The sequence below is a fragment of the Trachurus trachurus genome (genome assembly GCF_905171665.1).
Source record: "Trachurus trachurus genome assembly, chromosome: 11".
Taxonomy (NCBI): domain Eukaryota; kingdom Metazoa; phylum Chordata; class Actinopteri; order Carangiformes; family Carangidae; genus Trachurus; species Trachurus trachurus.
Genome location: NC_139904.1, coordinates 14,372,774 through 14,391,818, shown reverse-complemented (window position 1 = coordinate 14,391,818; position 19,045 = coordinate 14,372,774). Strand labels below are relative to the sequence as shown.

General features: G+C 41.8%; 1 protein-coding gene across 3 annotated transcripts in view; it reads left to right on the top strand.

The window, feature by feature from the left end:
* Positions 1-5,338, top strand: part of LOC310993654 (TGF-beta receptor type-2-like) — a 28,289-nt gene extending 22,951 nt beyond the window's left edge. For all 3 annotated transcript variants that reach the window (XM_083982070.1, XM_083982069.1, XM_083982068.1), the window contains exons 6-7: positions 3,205-3,329; positions 4,138-5,338. In XM_083982070.1, coding sequence (XP_083838196.1) covers positions 3,205-3,329; positions 4,138-4,317 — 305 coding nt within the window. In that variant the 3' untranslated portion in view covers positions 4,318-5,338. The remainder of the gene's footprint in view (positions 1-3,204; positions 3,330-4,137) is intronic.
* The last annotated feature ends 13,707 nt before the right edge of the window (positions 5,339-19,045 follow it).

Sequence of the window (19,045 nt, the reverse complement as noted above, 5' to 3'; positions counted from 1 at the left end):
GCGGCTGGGACTGGATTCGTCAAGCCGCTGTTTCCAGACGCAGGCTTTGGGAAACAGACAACGTTAGTGTGATCGTATTACTAATTTATTGGCAAGTACATGTTGAAACAATGTTTGGATCTGTTTTTCCTTGCATTATTTATGTGTTTAGGTGACACGGTTTCTGTTGTTTTTTTGTTTTTGTTCTGGGGTGTACGCTTTGTTGAGAATAATTGGACAAAAATGTTAACTTGGATGGGCGGCAGCACAAGAATATGAAACGAAATCTGATTTTGCTTTGTTGTTGTAACTTCGCCATAATAACTCAACGATGGTTTGTGTATCTCGCTCTTCTCTGTTTAAGTCCTGTTCGACCTGCTACTGCAGTTGGAGCGCTGATATGTTAAACGACACTACTGAGGGGTCACATTCATTTCCCTTCGTCTGAAACTGGAGTGAAGGGAATTTTCTCTTGGCTGCAGATTCCCAGACAGTTTTCTACAGGCATGTCTGACAGCTGGCATGGAGAATAGACATTAAGGATGAAATATGTGCTCGCGTTGCAAGACTCAACTCGCTACATGTCAGCTGTCGCAAGGAACGTGGTGTAAGGTCTCGATTGTTGCTGTGCTGAATTAGTAACACGGCGATGCAGAAATCTTGTCACTATGCCGCGAGTGACTTCTGCAAACCACAGCATTCCTCACTTTCCCCCGTGTCGCCTTTTGAATAGCTTTTGCCAGATCAGAGTTTAATTTAGGGTTTTGCCGGGAAAAGCCGTCTTTCCTTTTCAAAGCAGGATTTGCCAATCTTTTCCATCCTGGAATACACACTCTTGTTTACACTGCTCAGCGCTCAGTAGTATGATTCGTACGCTTTGGCTCCATTGTTTGGGGATGGACACATAAACATGTTTGCCCAACAGTTTACAAAGTGGATATGCAGTCAAACATGCAGTCATCATCTCTCTCTCTCTCTCTCTCTCTCTCTCTCTCTCTCTCTCTCTCTCTCTCTCTCTCTCTCTCTCTGACCTGTCAAAGAAACATCTGTCTCCACCTTTTTTAATATTGATTGATGCCTGGGTGTGGTTTTGTTTAATCTTTCACACCAGCCAGAGGAACTTGGCTTGCAAAAAAAAAAAAAAGGTTTCGGCTTCTGCAAAAGAATTCTCTGTTGCATTAGTCTGTGTCCCAGAAGTCTTAATTTCCTGTCTGCAGGCTTCATAACTTCCTGTCAGTTTCTTTTGAACATGTTTTGAAAGAGTAAAATGAAACCGTCATTTGGTTCATCCTACAAACTGTAAACTAAGGAGTGGAAGGTCTGTTCCTGTAGTTTATCCCCAGCACCACTTCAGGGAACAGTTGCAGATCATTTCATTTTTATTTCAACCCTGAAGTTGTGGCGTTTACAGATGGTACAAAATGTGTCGGTGTGCTTGCATAGACAACATGTTTGCCTCGTGACTGGGTGGATTCCACCCACAGCTCGCTGACTCCAGCCGCTGCTGCTTTGTTCCAGTTCTGTGACTCTGTGGAGCAGATTTACATGGGGCAAAATGCAGGATAGATCTGCCCTTGGCCTTTGATTTAGAGTGTGTATGCAGGGCCTAATTACATGGTCCCTTGTAAGTGTATTGTTTGAGTACATGAGAGTTTAAAAGACATGCGTCCAGTGTTAGCTCTAGATAAAGACGGGGACGACCAAAACAAGCTCTACAATGAAATATAAATGCAAAACCTGAACTAAGAAAAATAAATAGCAGTAGACCGATAACATGCAGTAACTCCAGTCTACACTACTACACTACTTCTAACAGCATATATTGAGTACTTTACACCTTTACAACTCTAGATAGCAGTGTTGTTGACTCGATTCACTCAGGCAGGTTTGAGTTTGTAGTTCAAGGTACAGATAAATAACACTGTACTGTGTGTACAGTTTCTCTGGTATTACCATTTATAGTTATGTGTGTAAGTGTAGTAAAATAAACCCTTTTGTTATATTCTATAAACTACATTGCTCCCAAATCCGAAATAATGATATTGAGCATTTATTAGCAGAAAATGACAACTAGTCAAAATAACAAAAAAAGATGCAGTGTTTTCAGACTTCAAATAATGCACAGAAGTTGATATTCATTTTTTTTTAAACAACACAAAGAGTTCAGACATCAACATAGGTTGAATAGCCCCAATTTGTAATCACGGCAGTGGTTTTTATTGTAAGTAGAATAAGGTGTGTGAATGGAGCGGCTGCCATACATTTTATTCTGAGCTTTTTATTGCAAGATGAGGGAAATTACTGTGTTCATCTGCAGTTCACAGTGACTGTCAATTTAAAGTTTTTATAAAAGCCTTTCGAAAAATGGGATGTGATATTGTGTTATATGTGTGTGTTTGAGGGCTTTTGTCTCTGTCAGGGGTTATTTGTGGGGAAAACCGTGGGAGTTTGGAACAGGCATTTTGCTTCTGGTCATCTTTTAATGATGAAATTTTAATAATGATGAAAATGAGCTAATTATTTACTTGTGCCTCATCAGGCTTTTCTCATCTCAGCAGATTCTCTGAATGTTTTTTTTTCTCCTCTTCATACAGGCCCTCCGCACTTCAAAGCAAATTGTAATTTCATTTGATGACTTAATTCAAGGATGCGCTGATCGCCCACAATATTAAAACCAGAGCCCTGTTTCATGTTGTGGCTGATCTGTGTATATTAATCCATGTAGGGATACATTTTCTGTGGAAACTCTTGACCCACGGTTTCCAGACTGTATCCTCAACACCAGCGCTTTGAATTCCTGCCCTGAGAAAACTCAACTGGTAAATTGCCTTTGACAGGCACTCTGGGTTTTGTTGTGTAAGAGAGCTAACACAAAGCCAGAGCTGTGTTGGTGAGATACTTAAAGCCTATTGAAGCTGAGGGTAAAAAATGTGATAATAATAAGTGTTTCTCTTCAGCAAATCTCCCCCTTGGCTCTTTTATCAGCAACACAGGATTCTTTAGTTGTTTGTGCTGCTTCGGTGCTATTTAAAGTTTACAGCCCGCAGTTTTAATTTAGAGCACACAGTGAAACCTTTGAGAGGTGCTGTCGATGTTGCACTGTGGGGCACTGCCATCTGATTTCTCTATTACAGAGAGCTACAGATGTTCCAAGGTGTCTAAGCTTATCTTACCAAAGCTCCACATTTTGATCATTTTTCTCCACCTGTCTTGTGTCAACCGTAGATGTGAAAGAGTACGAGCCGCCCTTTGGGAACCTGAGGGAACACCCGTGTGTGGAGAGCATGAAGGACAGTGTCCTACGAGACAGAGGAAGACCTGAGATCCCCAACAGCTGGATCAACCACACAGTAAGACGCTCCAACATATAACTGGGCATACATGCAGTTTATGGCAAACTCCCAATACATTGAAACTACATAATCTTCTGTTGGATGACATGAATGTGACTACTACTTTTTATTTTTCAAGTTTGATGTAAAAATAAATAAATAAATAAATCTGGTTTTCATCATAACTATCACATGTCAGTTTGAAGTAGTGGCTGTGAGTGCAATTAGCTGGCACATTGACACAGATGCTGGCAAATGTCAGAGCTGATTAATGTGATATCCCATAAATAAAACGAGTGCTATTCACTACCACATAATCCAACCAGTTCAAGGAATCATGGAAACAGGAACTGAACACAACAACTGAAGCTGTAAAATGAAAAGTCCCTCTAGCACATTCTTGTTCGCAGTTTCACCACATTTGAAGAACTGTGAATTGGTTAGATTGGCCGGAGTTCAAGTCGAAGCATTAATATCAACACAAATTGTACAGCACATGCCTCTACATTAGTTTACTTTAATTCTTTTTGGTGTTTCTTTGTTGAAATTGTTTTTGGCTGCTGTTTAAACAGTCCTGAGAAAGGTTTAGTGCTGTAATTATGTTGTGTTGTACTCTGTTCGTATTACTTCCTGTTTTAATCTTTAAGTCATAGGAAACTAGCTGGTTCACAGTCACAGATTTACACTCATAAACACACAGATGGAAACGTATTAACACACAGGAACATTCCTGGTTTCAGCTGAGGGCTGCTAGTCTGTCTGAGTCGCACCTGCCCCCCAGTCTTTATTGATTGATCATATCTGTGCTCCGTTGCTCCCCCTGCAGGGCATCCAGATGGTGTGCTCCTCTATAGAGGACTGCTGGGACCACGACCCGGAGGCCCGTCTGACAGCCCAGTGTGTTGCCGAGCGCTTCGACGACATGGAGGACCTGGACAAGCTGTCAGATCGCTCTGACTCAGAGGAGAAGATCCCTGAAGAAATCTTTGTTGTGGATGAGAAGTAGAGCTCAACAGAAACACTGCCCCCAATGGGGCAGTCGAGGAATTACAGCCAAGCAGGTGGGAGAGAGAAAGAACTTCCACTGGACACTGTGTTTGGTTCGTCTGATTTGTGACGGAGGAGCAAACCAGAAAACGGTGTAGATGAGAGTGAACTGTTACCAGAGATACACATCAGGAACGTAAATATAAACACCAGTGACTGACTTGATCTATTTTCTTCTACATGCTTCAGAGACTCCATCAAGTCACAAACAAACAGGGAAATCGCATTATTAAGCTTTTTTTAACCAAATACTATTTGCACTTTATCAGTATCTATGCACACCAAATGATATAAATATATATTCAGTTTTTGTTGGTTTTCTTTGACAATACATTTCAGGTATAGGAAACAAAGGGACAGGATATATTTAGAAAATGGGTAAAATGCAGTTATGCAAAAAAAAAAATTAAGACATTTAATAACACTAATATGAATTTTGGACATATTGGACTGAATGTTTTTCCAACGTGGCCTTGGATAGATTTCAATGGGACTGGGCGACAGCAGGTGCAAGTGTAATTTCATGTGGTATGAAATGGAGGTTAACCAAAGCAAAAGGAATAGAAAACCCATTCAAGGCAGTTGTGTGCAGGGAAAGCCGATATCAAATCTCAACTGTAAAATAAAGAAACAAAAGGAGAGGAAATGAGGAACACATCTGTGTGTGTGTGCGTGTGTGCGTGTGTGCGTGTGTGCGCGCGTTTATGTGTGTGTTTGTGTGTGTGTGTGTGTGTGTGTGTGTGTGTGTGTACACATGAGTATTACTCAGAGGACTCTGTTCCCAGAAACAGACAGTCTGCTGAATCAGACCCAAAGAATAGCAACTCGGGAAGAGAGACATGTGTAAAGGACTTTAAACTGGAGGATCTGTCCCGCTGCCTATACGCCATTAAAGCTGAGCTTGTTTGTAAACATTTTGTTATGAAAAAAGGGAACTCATCTCAATCAAGTAAAATCATAATTAAAAGTGTTACAGTGCTCATTGTGTCAAGCTGGTGTTTTTAATGCTCTATACTCTATTGAACTTTGAACTTTGGTGCCACTGTTGATTTCTCCCTTCAAGGGTGTTATTTGAGATGATAGGAACCATATAGAAACGGCTAAGCAGCCTCAACAAATTCACTTTCAGCTCCACTCCAACTGTCAGCATGACGTTAGGAAACACAACATTCATTATTTAGAAGAACAACTTCAACCTCACACAGTATTTTACATAAATGTCTCCATTCATTAAATCCTGATGCTACAGAGAATCAACGAAGCTCTTCAGCTTTTAGCTGCCTTTAGGTAATTGTCTTGATTCTTCAGTTCACTTGCAAAACTATGGACATTTGTCTCCAGCATACTCAAGTATGCAGGAGACAAATGACTGGATGCTGAACGAGTGAAGTGAACATCCGGCAAAACTGAAGCTAATAACCAATGAACACTAAGTTATGGCAGCGCTATAACACCAGCTAATAATAAAAGGCAAAACAAATTTAAATATCAGATTTAATTATTTGTTGTATCTTCCAACCTTGGACAAAAAATTCCAATTAACAACAGCAGAGAAATTACAAATTCATTACACATTCATTACATACATTACTAATTCAAATTGAATGTGATAAATTAGAAATGCACAGCTTTATATACTGTATACCTTGTGCTTTGAAAATGATGCTTTTTCCATGGGAATATCATGTAATATGTCGCTGGAGATCTCGGCTATTTCAGGATGACGAGCCCACCAATGTCACGCTTGTATCAGCTGCTCTCGGGCTCGGAACGGGGAGTTTATGTTCCCGTCTTGGCACAAACTTAAATCATATCGGTACGAGTCATGCATGCACGCTCCTATGCATCACTCTTGTCTGTGAAACCTGCATATTCCATCATGCATACTAGATACATCACAGACTTGCACGCTAATGGCACGCAAGCAAACTCCTTCATGCGCCGAGGACACCAAGATGTTTCAAATGTTGGGCGTTATCCGGAATATGACAAACCTCTTAGACTGTGTTGTCATACATTATTATGGTGGCAGTTCTCTATTGACTGACAGGTGTGTGTGTGTGTGTGCATGTGTGTGTTTGTGTGTGTCGCTCAGGCCGAGGTAAGAGGTTCACCAGGTCCACAAAGTCTCAGACATGGAGTGTGACTGTGTAACGCTGCCAGACTTTTCATCCTGAGCCCACAGCTGAGTCAGACTGGAACATATGTCTGACTCTGGCTTTCTGATTGTCTGTGCCACTGCAGGCCTGTCTGTCTGCCTGTCTGCCTGTCTGCTTCATCCTTTGACTCCCAGAGTCAGCTTTGGCACGAAAAAGTAAGTGAGCACCTCGGAATAACCTCCATTTATGTATAAAATTGCCCCAAAAATAGGCTCAGATCTTCATCTCAGTTACAATTATCAAGCATTTATTTTACCTAATGATATTCTAATAATTCTTGTTTTCATTGAAAACACAATTCAAGCATTCACAGTTAAATCTTCTTTAATATTTTGCATGTGCTATTTACAAGAAACATCTGCCAATGTGAATCATGCCTCCTAAAGAAGAGATCTCAGAAGATTCAGGATCAAAATCTGTTGATGTGCATAAAGATGAAAGAGTTACAATGAAAGAGTTACAACATTGTCTCAGAGTTTCGATATTTGGCAGGAAAATGATTCACTTCTGTCCCTGACTCCAAAGAAACACAGTTGCACAATGATTAGAAACAGAAAGCAATCATTATGCTTTACACCAGTAACATATGCAAATCATGGTGCATGGAAACGGAGGAAACTGCTGCTGCTCTCCAGAAAAAACATTCCTGTACTGCTGAAGTTTGGCACGACAGCGAAAATGTTTTATGAATCTAAGGTTTTAATTGTTTGAGGAGAACATGCAGCACTAGTCTGCTGTAAAAGGGGGAACTGCAGTCCAACATGAAAATATCCAGCAGCAGGGCAGAAGGAGTACCGTGATGAGGGGCTTTTGCTGCCTCCGGGCCCGGACAGCTCAACATACTGGACAATGACACTAAACATCAAAGTAAATCTACTACAGATGGACTTCAAACAAAGGAAATCCACCTTCTGGAGTGTGTGGCCCAGTCAAGAGCCCAGATCATGACCCAGTAAACATGCTGCGCAGGAAAGATCCAAAATCCTCCTGAACATTGAGCCGTCTGTTCAGAAGCTACAGGAAGAGTTCATTATTAGTTGTTGTTTGACCTGTTATTACATCCAGCAGTTCACTTACTCAACCTTTTGCCTTAAGAACCGCCTTAACTCAGATTCAACAAGGTGCTGGAAACATTACTCTGAGGTTTTGGCCCATATTGACATGATGGCATCAAGCAGCTGCTGCAGATTTGTTTTTCCGATCTGACCATCGCAGTAGAAATTGTGAGGCAACGATTTTCCAATTTTCTATTGTCAGGTTTTGGTGCCTGTGTGACCTGTAGCCTCAGTTTCCTGTTAGCTGACTGGAGTGATCTTCTGTTGCTGTTGCCCATTTGCTTCAAGGTTTGACATGTGGTTCAGAGACGCTCGGTTGTAACAAGTTGTTATTTGTGTTGCTGTTGCCTTTCTATCGGCTCTGACCAGTCTGATTGTTCTCCTCTGACCTCCTCTTACCAGATATTTTCTCTTTTTTTCTCTGTAAATACTAAGGACGGTTTTTCAGCAGATCAGTAGTTTCTGAAATATTCACCAAACATGCCACATCTCTAGTCTGATGCCCGATTTGAACTTAAAATGGTTGTGCCCGTGTCCAAATGCATTGAGTTTCGGAAATGTGACTGCGTTATTGGTGGAGCTGACAAAGTAGCTATGTGTACATTAAAGAAACTAAAGAGTATACAGTAAGTTTGTGAGCTGTTTGCTTGAGGACACAGTGATGTGTACAGTTGCTGACAGGTTATGATTAATCAATGCAGAGAACCAGCTCATTCTGAAAGATCCACATCCTCTTTTTTATTTCATACTACTCTTTTTTCACAGGTTTTAAAACAGCTCTGCTCAGCAAAACTGAATTTCGGGCTAAATTATAAACCTGTGCTCACAGCATGGATCTCCAGGAAGGGAACTGGGTAGTATGTGTTTGTGGTTGTGTCAGCGTATGTGTGTGTGTGTTGTGTGTGATTAAGCTTCTTTTTTGTCAAGGCATGTGCTCTGTGAGAAATTCAGCACCCACGCTCACTCACACACACTTTTATTACGTTGAAATTCCTCCATTCAAAGCACATTAACCTGGGCTGCAGTTGTGAAGTAGCGCCGCTGAAAATGCATGAACTGTTAAACAAATGCACTTGGGAACTGTAGGGAAGTGATTTATCAGCTCCACTGCGCTGAGTTGTCGTCTCACGGGGAGATTTCCATTGCCCTTCCTACAGTTTACATGCTCTATTTACATAAACTATGCCACAGGCACACTTGGTGTGGTTTCCTCTATAGATAAATTGGATGCCGCCGTGGGGCATACATGCTTATGATAAATGATTTATAATTTTACATTATAAATGGATTACCACAGGGTTGTCAAAAGTAACAACAGTAACATTTCGTCTCATTTTTCACAATCAAATAATGTGATGCCAATTTTCCTGCAGCACAGGGGGGAAGTTCACAAAAGAGAGATACATATTTAAGGAAGTGAATTCGTCCTGAAGCGTTTCTTTTATTCCTGACACATTTGTTTGTGCCAGTTAAAGAGGCATGTCTTTATTTCAGCAGCACATTAGTCAAGTGAGCTTCAAATAATGCAGTTGCAGAGGCCGCAGGTCCCGGATCCCTCAGATAAGGTCAATACAGATTGGTGCAGTTTGGATAAATAGCTCTTAGACATAAATCTTTCTTCAACTTTAAAGCTCTTACACATGAATCTTATAGCACAGTAATCCTGTTATGTTTAATCCTCATATGCCAATTTAGACTGATGTGACTTGCAAATTAAATCAGTCATCATTTAGCAACAGTAAATAATGAAAAGAGCAGATAAATCGTGTTTTGGGTTGTTGTTGTTTTTTCACACTCAGTCTGTTCAGCATAAACAAATCTTACTACAAATCATCCTGTCTATGTTGCTATCCCACCATTTGTTTTAATTAAGGCAACATGGGAGCTTCTGCGCTCTTATTTATTTCACTGCCACCACCGACTTTACAGCAGGGTATTTCCCCTGGATGTGCCCTCTTGCCTTTGCACTTTGTATTTTAACCAGTAGAGGGCACACTGGCTCTACGGGATAATACACACAAAGGCATCATTTGTACCTTCTGCAGCCAGCGACATAGGTTTCAGAGCTGAGGTGCAGGATCCAGTGAGCTAACATTTGTGTGTTTTTAGTAAGGCGGAGGGAATGGAGGCATTGCACTGTGAAAATAAAAGCAGCTGAGCTCAGGATGTGACAGGTCCTTTCCATTACCAGGACTCACACTGAGTGGCACTAACCAGTCACCAAACACTGGAGTCATTTTGAGTCCTGGTGGGAACTAATTGCATTTTAACAGCTGCTGTTGGCAAGCACAACTATAAGGGGGGGAAAAAAGCCCTGACTTTCTCTCTTTCCTTAATTTCAGCACTGCCCATCACTCACCTGTCACAAACATAAGCAGCCGGTGAACAGCCATCCATTAACACAGTTTTAATCCCATACATGTGGTAGTAGCCTATGTATCCCTGTCAGCTGCTCAGTCATGATGCTTTCTAACCCGATTAACCCTGTGGAGTGGGCGACAACATCAGGCAGAGAGTTCAGCCAGGAACAACTCGTCACAGCTTATACAGCTTGTACGTATACATAAAGAGGCAAAAAAAAAAAAAAACACTCACACAACCCTTAGGTCGTCTTAATAACCCAGAAGGATAAACTCTCCTGCCAAAGTCACTTATCATTCCCACACGCTGGTTGCCATGGTGACACCTCGTACATCAATCAAAGCTGCTGAGCAAGTGCGTTGGTTGGTGAGGGATATAAACAATATTTTAAGCTCCCGGTAAAGGGAATGACAGGGAAGACAAATCGCTCTGATATCTCTGGGTCCAGTTAACGTCGGAGGCCATTTCCCACCCCTCCACCCCTCACAACTGGCCCACTCCATTACAGATGTGTTTTTTGATTCCAAATACCCATTTGATTTAGATGTTCACTTGACAGAGTACAAAAGCAGCTCTCCGGCTGAGCAGCTCTGACACCGGCAGCAGTGGGGGGAGTCACATACTTGAAGGAAGTTCAAGACCCGTGTGAGCCCCAGTCGCATGCAGCAGCTGTCCAGGAGCTGATGAGCCTGTTTAGACATTAGGCACCAGCTAGGCAGACAGGGCCGAGGATGAACAGATGAGATTGCTGCTCTATCAGGAGCCATTACCCCCGCTGCTGTCCTCTCAAATGTTTTTTTTTCAGGGTTTCGTTTTCCAAATGGCAGTGGATTTGATCGCTTTGATACCACTGTAATTTCCTTATGCCTGATTTAACTATTGTGTGATTATATCCTCGGTGAGAAAGCAGCGCAGAGTGCTTAACAGGAGGGGGAAAAACAGCCCATCAAGGACGAGCCCAGCTGTGTCAGAGATGGGAGGATGTTAAACCTGAGCATGTTTGTCTTGGAGGATACATTAAGAGTCTTGTTTGCTCACTCTTAACAAGACCATTGCTGGCAGTTATATTGTAATTTCCCTTCCAACAAAAGCTGGAATGATTTGATCGTTGGAGCTGACAAGGACGATGCCAGTCTGTTTAATTCCCAGCATCAATCATCCTCTGGTTGCATGTATGGTGCGATGATGATGATGTGGGACTAATTTGGCTCGGTATATCCCTTAATCTGTGTTCCATATTAATTTGCCTATTTAGAAATAATTTACTGATTGCTGTCCCACTCCAGTTAATGTTCCAAGAGGGAGGGCAGCGAGCCTGATGTGACGATGTTAATCTGCAGATGTATCTGCTGCAGCATTGTTAAAAACCTGTTTGCATTTTGTAGTCGACTCATTGTTACACTGAGCGCAGAAACGTTTTCTTGAAAGGTCAAAGTCGATGTAAGCCAGAAGAGGCAAGTCATATTCCTCATTTTCTGAAATGCTATAATCAATTTAATATAACTAGTCATGTGAAAATATGACAGATAGTAATCCATCAGCATCAAAACAACTCCTGCATCTGCAAAATGTTTATCTGCCTGCGTTAAATGACCAACAATGCAATTCACTGCCTAGTACAGAAGATACCAAATCATCTTCCTGTCTAGACACTCAAGAAAATACTGACACACACGCCAATATCCACTGAAAATATCTTGTTAGTATTGTACAATTTTGTGACAGATAAATAATGAACACAGCTCTGTCTCTGTGTTTTCTGTCAATCTCACCTGTTCTCCCACAGCACCCTGTTGGCTGCTGTTCTCCTTTCCTACTTCACTCTTTTTGTTAACTACAGCCAGCCCTCCCTGACCCTCTCCTGCTGTTTCAGCTGCTGTGGCAACACATCATCCCTATTTGTAACCTGGAAATATACAAAATACATATTCGCTGTTCAGCTTTCCCAAGTTTCTATTTGCTTTGATTTGCTAACACCTCAGGTCCTGGCTGTCTTTATGTCTGCTGTGCACGAGACCTTGTCTAAGAAAATACAAATCCAAGGCGAGTTGAATTGTTAAGTAGATCCCTTTTGAAAATAAATGTACTTTTCTTGTGCGGATTGAGGGAGTTAGGTAATTCGCATCAACATTATCCACTTCCGCAAGCGGCAATATTGATTAGCTGCTATGCTGCTAAATGGTCGTTTACACACGGGTCCATTGTCTGTCGCTGCGTCTCAATTCAGAGGCTTTGAAGATCCGTTGCGTCACAGCGTGTTGGACATGGCTGTCCCATTTCAAAGGCTCCTTGACATGTGACTGAGAAATGCATAGTTTATTTCCCGCACTCCTTCATAGACCAGTCTATCCCATGATTCATTGCATGCTTGTGATGAATGACTGTGGAAGCATTCTGCAAAACAAGAGCAGGATGGATTCTGCAAATAAAACAGCACCTCGAGGGTAAATGGGAAATAATTCATAAACTAGACTTTCATTTTGGTCTGGCCTTCACAGTCAAGAATGTCCTCAAAGGCCACGCCATTGTAGACAGAGTCCTTGAAGGTATGCAGACGGCGCAGCTGCTGAGCTTCTGTGTGAGAGAGAGAGAGCTCGAGAGGGACATCTGACTGGTTGAGTGTTTCATCTGCACCGTTTTCCCATTTTCAGTATTCTGCTCGCCAGCGTTCAGTCACATTACACAATCGGCGCCACCATCAAACCTCCGAAGGGGTCAGTGCATGAAACTCTAAAGCCCTTTCCAGAAGCTGTTTGAGCTGTATCCAAAGCATGATTACACAGAGTGACCACATCATCAGAAGATCAATACATCAAGCTCAGTTTCCTTAGAGATGGAGAAGCAACTTCATTGCAGAACTAGCTAAATAAAGAATGCACGACTCCAATCAGCAAAAGCACAGTGAGAAGAAGGCTGTCTCATGGTGGTCTCAGAGGACTAGTAGCTGTTTCTAAACCACTTTTCAAGAGGGGAAACAAGGCCATATCCTTGGCGTGGGCTAAGAAATACCAGCAGTTTACAGTCAACTGGATAAAAAGTCCCATTTGCTGATGAAACCAAGTTTGAGGTTTATGGCTGTAACAAAATTGTGTTTAAACAGTGCATTCAGAAAGTATTCAGACCCCTTCGGTGTTTTCATATTTTGTTATGTTGCAGCCTGACTTGAATTTATTAAAACATAATCACAAAATCACACTGTGGTAATAGTTCAGACCATTTGTTATGGCACTTCAGATTTAGCTAAGGTTCTTCCCACTTCTCTTGGTCACCTTTGAGGTGTTTCTGCAACTGGATTGGAGCCCACGAGTGGTAAATTCATTTGATTGGACATGATTTGCAAAGTCTACATACAATCTTCCAGCTGACGGTGCTGAGACAGGATTGTATCCAGGCCACACAAACATAATTAACTTTCTGAGGAGCAGAGTGTCCTCTCTGGAGTTCACCCAGAGTGACAATCTGTGGCTTTGCAAGACACTCTGGAACAATGAATTCTCACAAGCAGTTTATGGCCAAAAAACAGCTCAGAGAGGTCACAGAGACTTTGACCTTTTACCACCAAATCGAAATTTGTTCATCTTGAAGTCCAATTCAAGTATCAAATTTGAAATTGAAATTCCCTCATCATATTCCTGAGGATGGACTTGATGGGAATTGATGCTTTGCCAAACTAACCATCTTCTGGATCCGACCTCTTGTTGAAAGGACTGTTCTGTTTCTACTGAGCTTCTAACACACTGTAGTAAAGGTACTGTGTCTTTGAACTAGACCCAGTGTTTAGCTTACATTTTAAATCTTGCTTGGTGCTTTAAATCCTGCCTTAATACGCAATCCGTTTGTGTTGAACAACTCGACTAGGACATGTTATCACACCTTCATTAAGAGAGAATGCAAATATTTGTGTTTTGGATTTTCCTTTTACTTGCTCATCCTGCAGCCTCCCTCCTGCCACATCTCAGCTCTCCCATATTCATGGGAAAGGCCAGCTAAGTTTCACTTTATCGGGAGGCGTGAACTGTGTTCTGTCAGATGACCGACCGAGGGCAACCAGAAAGAGAATCGATTGGACACGGGCTAAGCACACAGATGCACAGTCCTGACCGAGGGGCCACTTGGTATTGAGCCGCCTTTTCACAGTGGTCCACGGTCACAACATGGACCAGATTTGGCCTTTTAATTTAATGCAATTGCACATTATAAACCAGGGTGTTGCAATGAATCATTTAAGCAGAAGAGACAGAAGTTAACACACTGTGCTATACAGAAATACCATGAATCCTTCCTTGTATGTCATAGAAAATGAGGCAAATATCATCATATATGACAGGGGTCTTCATCAAAACAACAACTGGACGGAGGCTCTTTGTGACCACTGGAGATTGGCGTCTGTGAGGCAGCTTGCGACTCCCTGATCCCTTTGTTTTGGATGCCGCTCCCGTAATTTAGCCACCGAGGTTTCAGGGCTGTCATTAAAGCAATATCACATAAATCGGTTGTCTTCTGAACAGAGACAGCCAATGCCGGCCACTCAGGAAAGTGAGAGAAGGGTCATTTGTCAAGCTGAGACAGCTGGGAAATAGGGAGGCAAACTTCAATTTCCAACACGTGAGTCATATTTTTTCTCTCCCACAGGGATAATGTCAGACCAAGTTCAACCGTTTTCTGCTCACTGCATTTGTCACATGTGAATGGCAAGCCCCCCTAAGAAGACATCATGCAGAGGCGGCTCCAACTGCACCAAAGACAGAGAAGATGCTGGTGAGACAGCTGTTATTCTGACGGGGTGGAAGTGCAAGCCAACTTTTCACACTCTAACATCCTGCCTGCAGACATCTGATATCTCCATTGAGCTCAGTTTAGTTCCTCACTCCTCTTTTTCCTCTTTCACTCGCTCTATCAACTGCAACTTTCTTGTAAACTTTTCATGCAGCATGCCAATAGGATTTGAAGAATCACTTCAGGCCCTTTTCCACGGTGTCGGCAGGTCAGAATCAATCTTGATGAATGTGGTGAACTGTGAACGTTTACAGACAGTTTTCTATGCCGATGCTTGTTTGCGAGTTGTTCTTATAAATGAAAAAAAAAGAGGATAAAGCGAAAGTTTCCTTTCCTTATTTGAATTGAAGGTCTGCATGGTGCCTTCAGATGCAAGCTGATTTCTTTTAATCCCGTGATTGCATAATCGTTGTATAATTTCATGGGCTAATTACTGTGATTAAAAGCCTGATTAAAGATTCAGGACATAGATTTTGTGACTGCGTTATTATGTGAAATTATGTTTTCTTGTACAGATGCAAAGATCAAGACAGTGATGTTTTCATTCTTTCTTGAAGTTCTCAATAATGGATTCATTCATGTACAAGATTATTGCACTGATTTCTTTCTTCCTTTTTTGGCAAATGGAATAATTTTTTGTAATCAAGTAAAGAAAAGATATTGTCAATCAAAACTGTCATTGTACCTGCTGCTAACCCCTACCCTTTAGAGAGAGAAATAACTTTTCATAAGCTTTGGAAAATGACTGATGACTGCAATGAATTCAACAGCATCCCGAGGCAGATGCAGACTTGCAAACTGGGGGGAAACGCACTCTGATCTGCGGGAGCTTATCGCACTATTTCATATTTTATCACAACAAGCAATTTTCTTTAAAGAAGGAGTCTGTGTGTGCGGTGCATATGAATGGCCACGTAATGTAGTGTTAGAGATAATCACAGCGGATCAAGATTAACAGTCCCATCATACAAGGTGAACCTCAAGGCCGATCCCATGCCAGCATGCGCTCCATCAAAGTCAAGATTAAGATGTTGTGCAGCTGTAGAATATCATCCAAATGTGTTGCCTGGGACTGAGTGGGTCATGTTCACATCTAGTGGATTTAACTGCCTCTCTGTGCCCCATTGACTGTTGGAGAAATGAGCCGTGCTGGGTGTGAAATGGTGTGTCACTGATGAGGCCACACAGGTAACCCTGTGAAAGACCCCGCATCATCAGCTAGAAGTTAACTCAGGTCATTACTCAAGTATTTGTCTGATACGTTCATCTGACTCATAATCGAGATGCCGTTTAACCGTTGTCGTGGAAACCTGGTCAAACTTTTAGTTTTCTTTCTTTTTCTTCTTCTTCTTTTTTTTTTTTTTTTTTTTTTAAAGCTGGATAATAAATTCCTTTAACCACACATGAGACCTTGAGCCAGTTATTATGATGATGAACAGATTCTTGGAGAGTTTCAAAACAGACAGTCGAACTCTCTGTTGGCAACAGGTAAATAAAAGGTTCATAACAGTAAGACGCCGAACCTCATTGGGATGCTAAATGTTTTTCTTTAAGTGCTCTCATTTCTGTTAATGATTGCGGTGGTGTGGTGTGTGTGCAGTGACAATCCCCAGGCTCTGGCTAATCATCCTGTTACACCAGATCACACAGACAGGCTCAGTGGAGTCTTTAAAGCTGGCTGCACTCACAATGAGCAAACATCCTGTCCTGCTACCTTTTTTTTTTTTTTTTGATACAACATAATGGATTTCTCTCCCTGTTAGGTTTTACATGCTGATGCTGCACAAGGCAATTAGCGAAGAGCAATGTCAAATGAAGCCTGGTCTCAAGTTTTTTTCCCCCTCTCTGGTGTCTTTTAGAAAAGATGGACAGCAGATAAATCAGAGGCTCTACAAAGGTGTGTGAACGTGTTTGACTCTGTGTGTTATCTGGATGATGGATTGGCAATCAGGTTAGTGAGCTTCCCTCCATTCCACCCACTGCATGCTGGGGAAGGCTCCAGCCCGTTATTACTGACCCTCAATAGGGATATGTGGGCGTAGGTGATAAATAGATCTATAATTCTCATCTGTGAAATTCTACAGCTTCAATTGTGATGCGGATGTGTGTTGCAAGGATGTCAGGAATCCGGGAACATGGTGTGCCTGCTCCTCAGACATCCTTCACACCACAGTCTGAGCCTAAAAAAAAATCATCATCAGACTCCTCCAGACTGTGCTCTTCACATAACACCTGTATCAGACTGGAGGCTTCACGAAGTTTGCTTTCATCACAAGCTCGTGGAGGATTCCTCGCTTTGTGCGGCATGCACCATGCACAACTGATTGAGAGATTTGAGGTGATTATGCATCTTGTGGCAAATTGCTGAATCCATTCAACGCTGCACCCAGGTGATACCGTAGCTGTGTGGCTTCCAGGATTTGTCAGCTGCACCTTTTTCAGTGATATCAGCTTCAGCAAAAAAAAAAGAAGAAAAAAAAGTGTAGAGAATTGATTATAATCTCCCCAGTCAGTTAGGAGTGACTTCCTGACCCCGTCACACATGCAGTCAAAGCAGAGAGAAGCAGAGAAAAAGGTGCAAAGAGCTTTTCATGCCAGGCATCTTAAGCTTTTTTGCAAGACTGGCCTTTGGCAAAGAAGAAGAAAAAAGCGTAGAAGCCCAAGAATGCTGAGCATAAACTCGAAAAGTCTGTAATGTTCTTGGGAGAAAAAAAAAACCAAAACAAGAAAAGAAAAGAAAGACAAAGGAAACCCAAACATTCAAGTCTTCCCCTGGAGACGGAGGAGAGCAAAGCTGCCCTGCCTGGCAACAGCACTCATTTTGGCTGGCTTTCATCTGGACTTGGCCTTTTGACAATAGATGCGATTGAAGCAATCTTCACAGCCTGAATTTCTATTTATCTCAAAGGTCATCCATTCAGAATTAGGAGGTAGAGGGGGCAAGGGCGAAGGGCGTAGCATGTTCATTGCGGCATAAATAGACCTAAATAGACAATCAAGGGACTGGTTGCCTGTGTCTGTCTGTGATCCAATATTTGTGTGCTATAGTGTACGCATAGAAATGTGGGCTATTTATCAATATGCACGGGCTTATACGTGTGGGATTACATGTATTTGGCTGCACTGTGGATTTACACACTATTGCCTGTGTGTATGCTGTGTGGGAGTGTGCATGTATGCATGAATTCCTCTTGGCACTGACTGTGATACTGTCTGTGGAAGCTTCGGTCTCTGTGATCTCCTCATGAACTCAAAACTCTTATCCACTTCTGCCACTCCATCTACTCTCTATGATGACCCCCATCAATTTTCATAATCATCCTTTTACTCCCCTTTATTATCTGCCTTCCATCACGCCGTCTCTCCACTGCTGTATTCTCATCTCCCTCTTATCTCCTCCTCGTCTCTCCAGAAGATAGCCCCGATCCACAGCTGTACTAAGCCGGCTCAAACTTCTTCTACATGAATATTTCATTTACATAATTTAAAAAAAATGATCTTAAAGGGTGACGGGGTAGCTGTAAACACTGTTGATGCAAAGTAGAGATGGAAATTTGAGCCAGTGTGTGAAGTTTTCAAAACAGCAAATGGGATATTCTCATATCAAAACTATTAAAAGTTGGTGTAATTAACCCACTTTATATTGCAAATGGAAAAACAAACATTTTGTTTAAAATCTACAGCTCTGAAAAGTATAGCCCAAGTATACAGCATCTGTTTAAATATTCTTATACCCAAAGCAATGAATTGAATTCAAATATATAAACACTGTAAATCCAAATTATGAATTTATAACAATGTTTTGGGGGTCAGTTCACAGATCGCTGTGGCTCTTTAAATTGTAGGGCCACAAGGGTAACCTAAGATAAAGGGTAAGATAATGCACAATGGTGGGTGTTTCACAAAGCAGCAGTAGCCTACATGCAACAAATGTGAGACAAAGTTGTTTCTCAATTTGATAGTTTTACACCCAAGAAGACTGTTGGACTGTTGTTCATCCTCCCTTGGGAATCACATCTGAGATGAATCAATAGCGCTTCCTGCCACTGTCTCGTGGTTCTATGAAACAGTGCAGGCACAAAATGGATGTATACAATCAATCAAAAAGCTTGAGCATTTATTTGAAATGTTCAAAAAAGGTGTCTTATTCCAATATAGGATTTTGTGGCTTCAGGCGGGAAAGTTGTGAAAGTACATCCTGAGTTTAAGAGAATGATGAATGCTGTGTTCTTGTCTTTGCTGGGGGACATAATAATGATGAGACACATCAATCTTTATTACCACTCCACCACCCAGTCCAGAACATCCAAGGGCAACAGAAATATTGCACTTACAG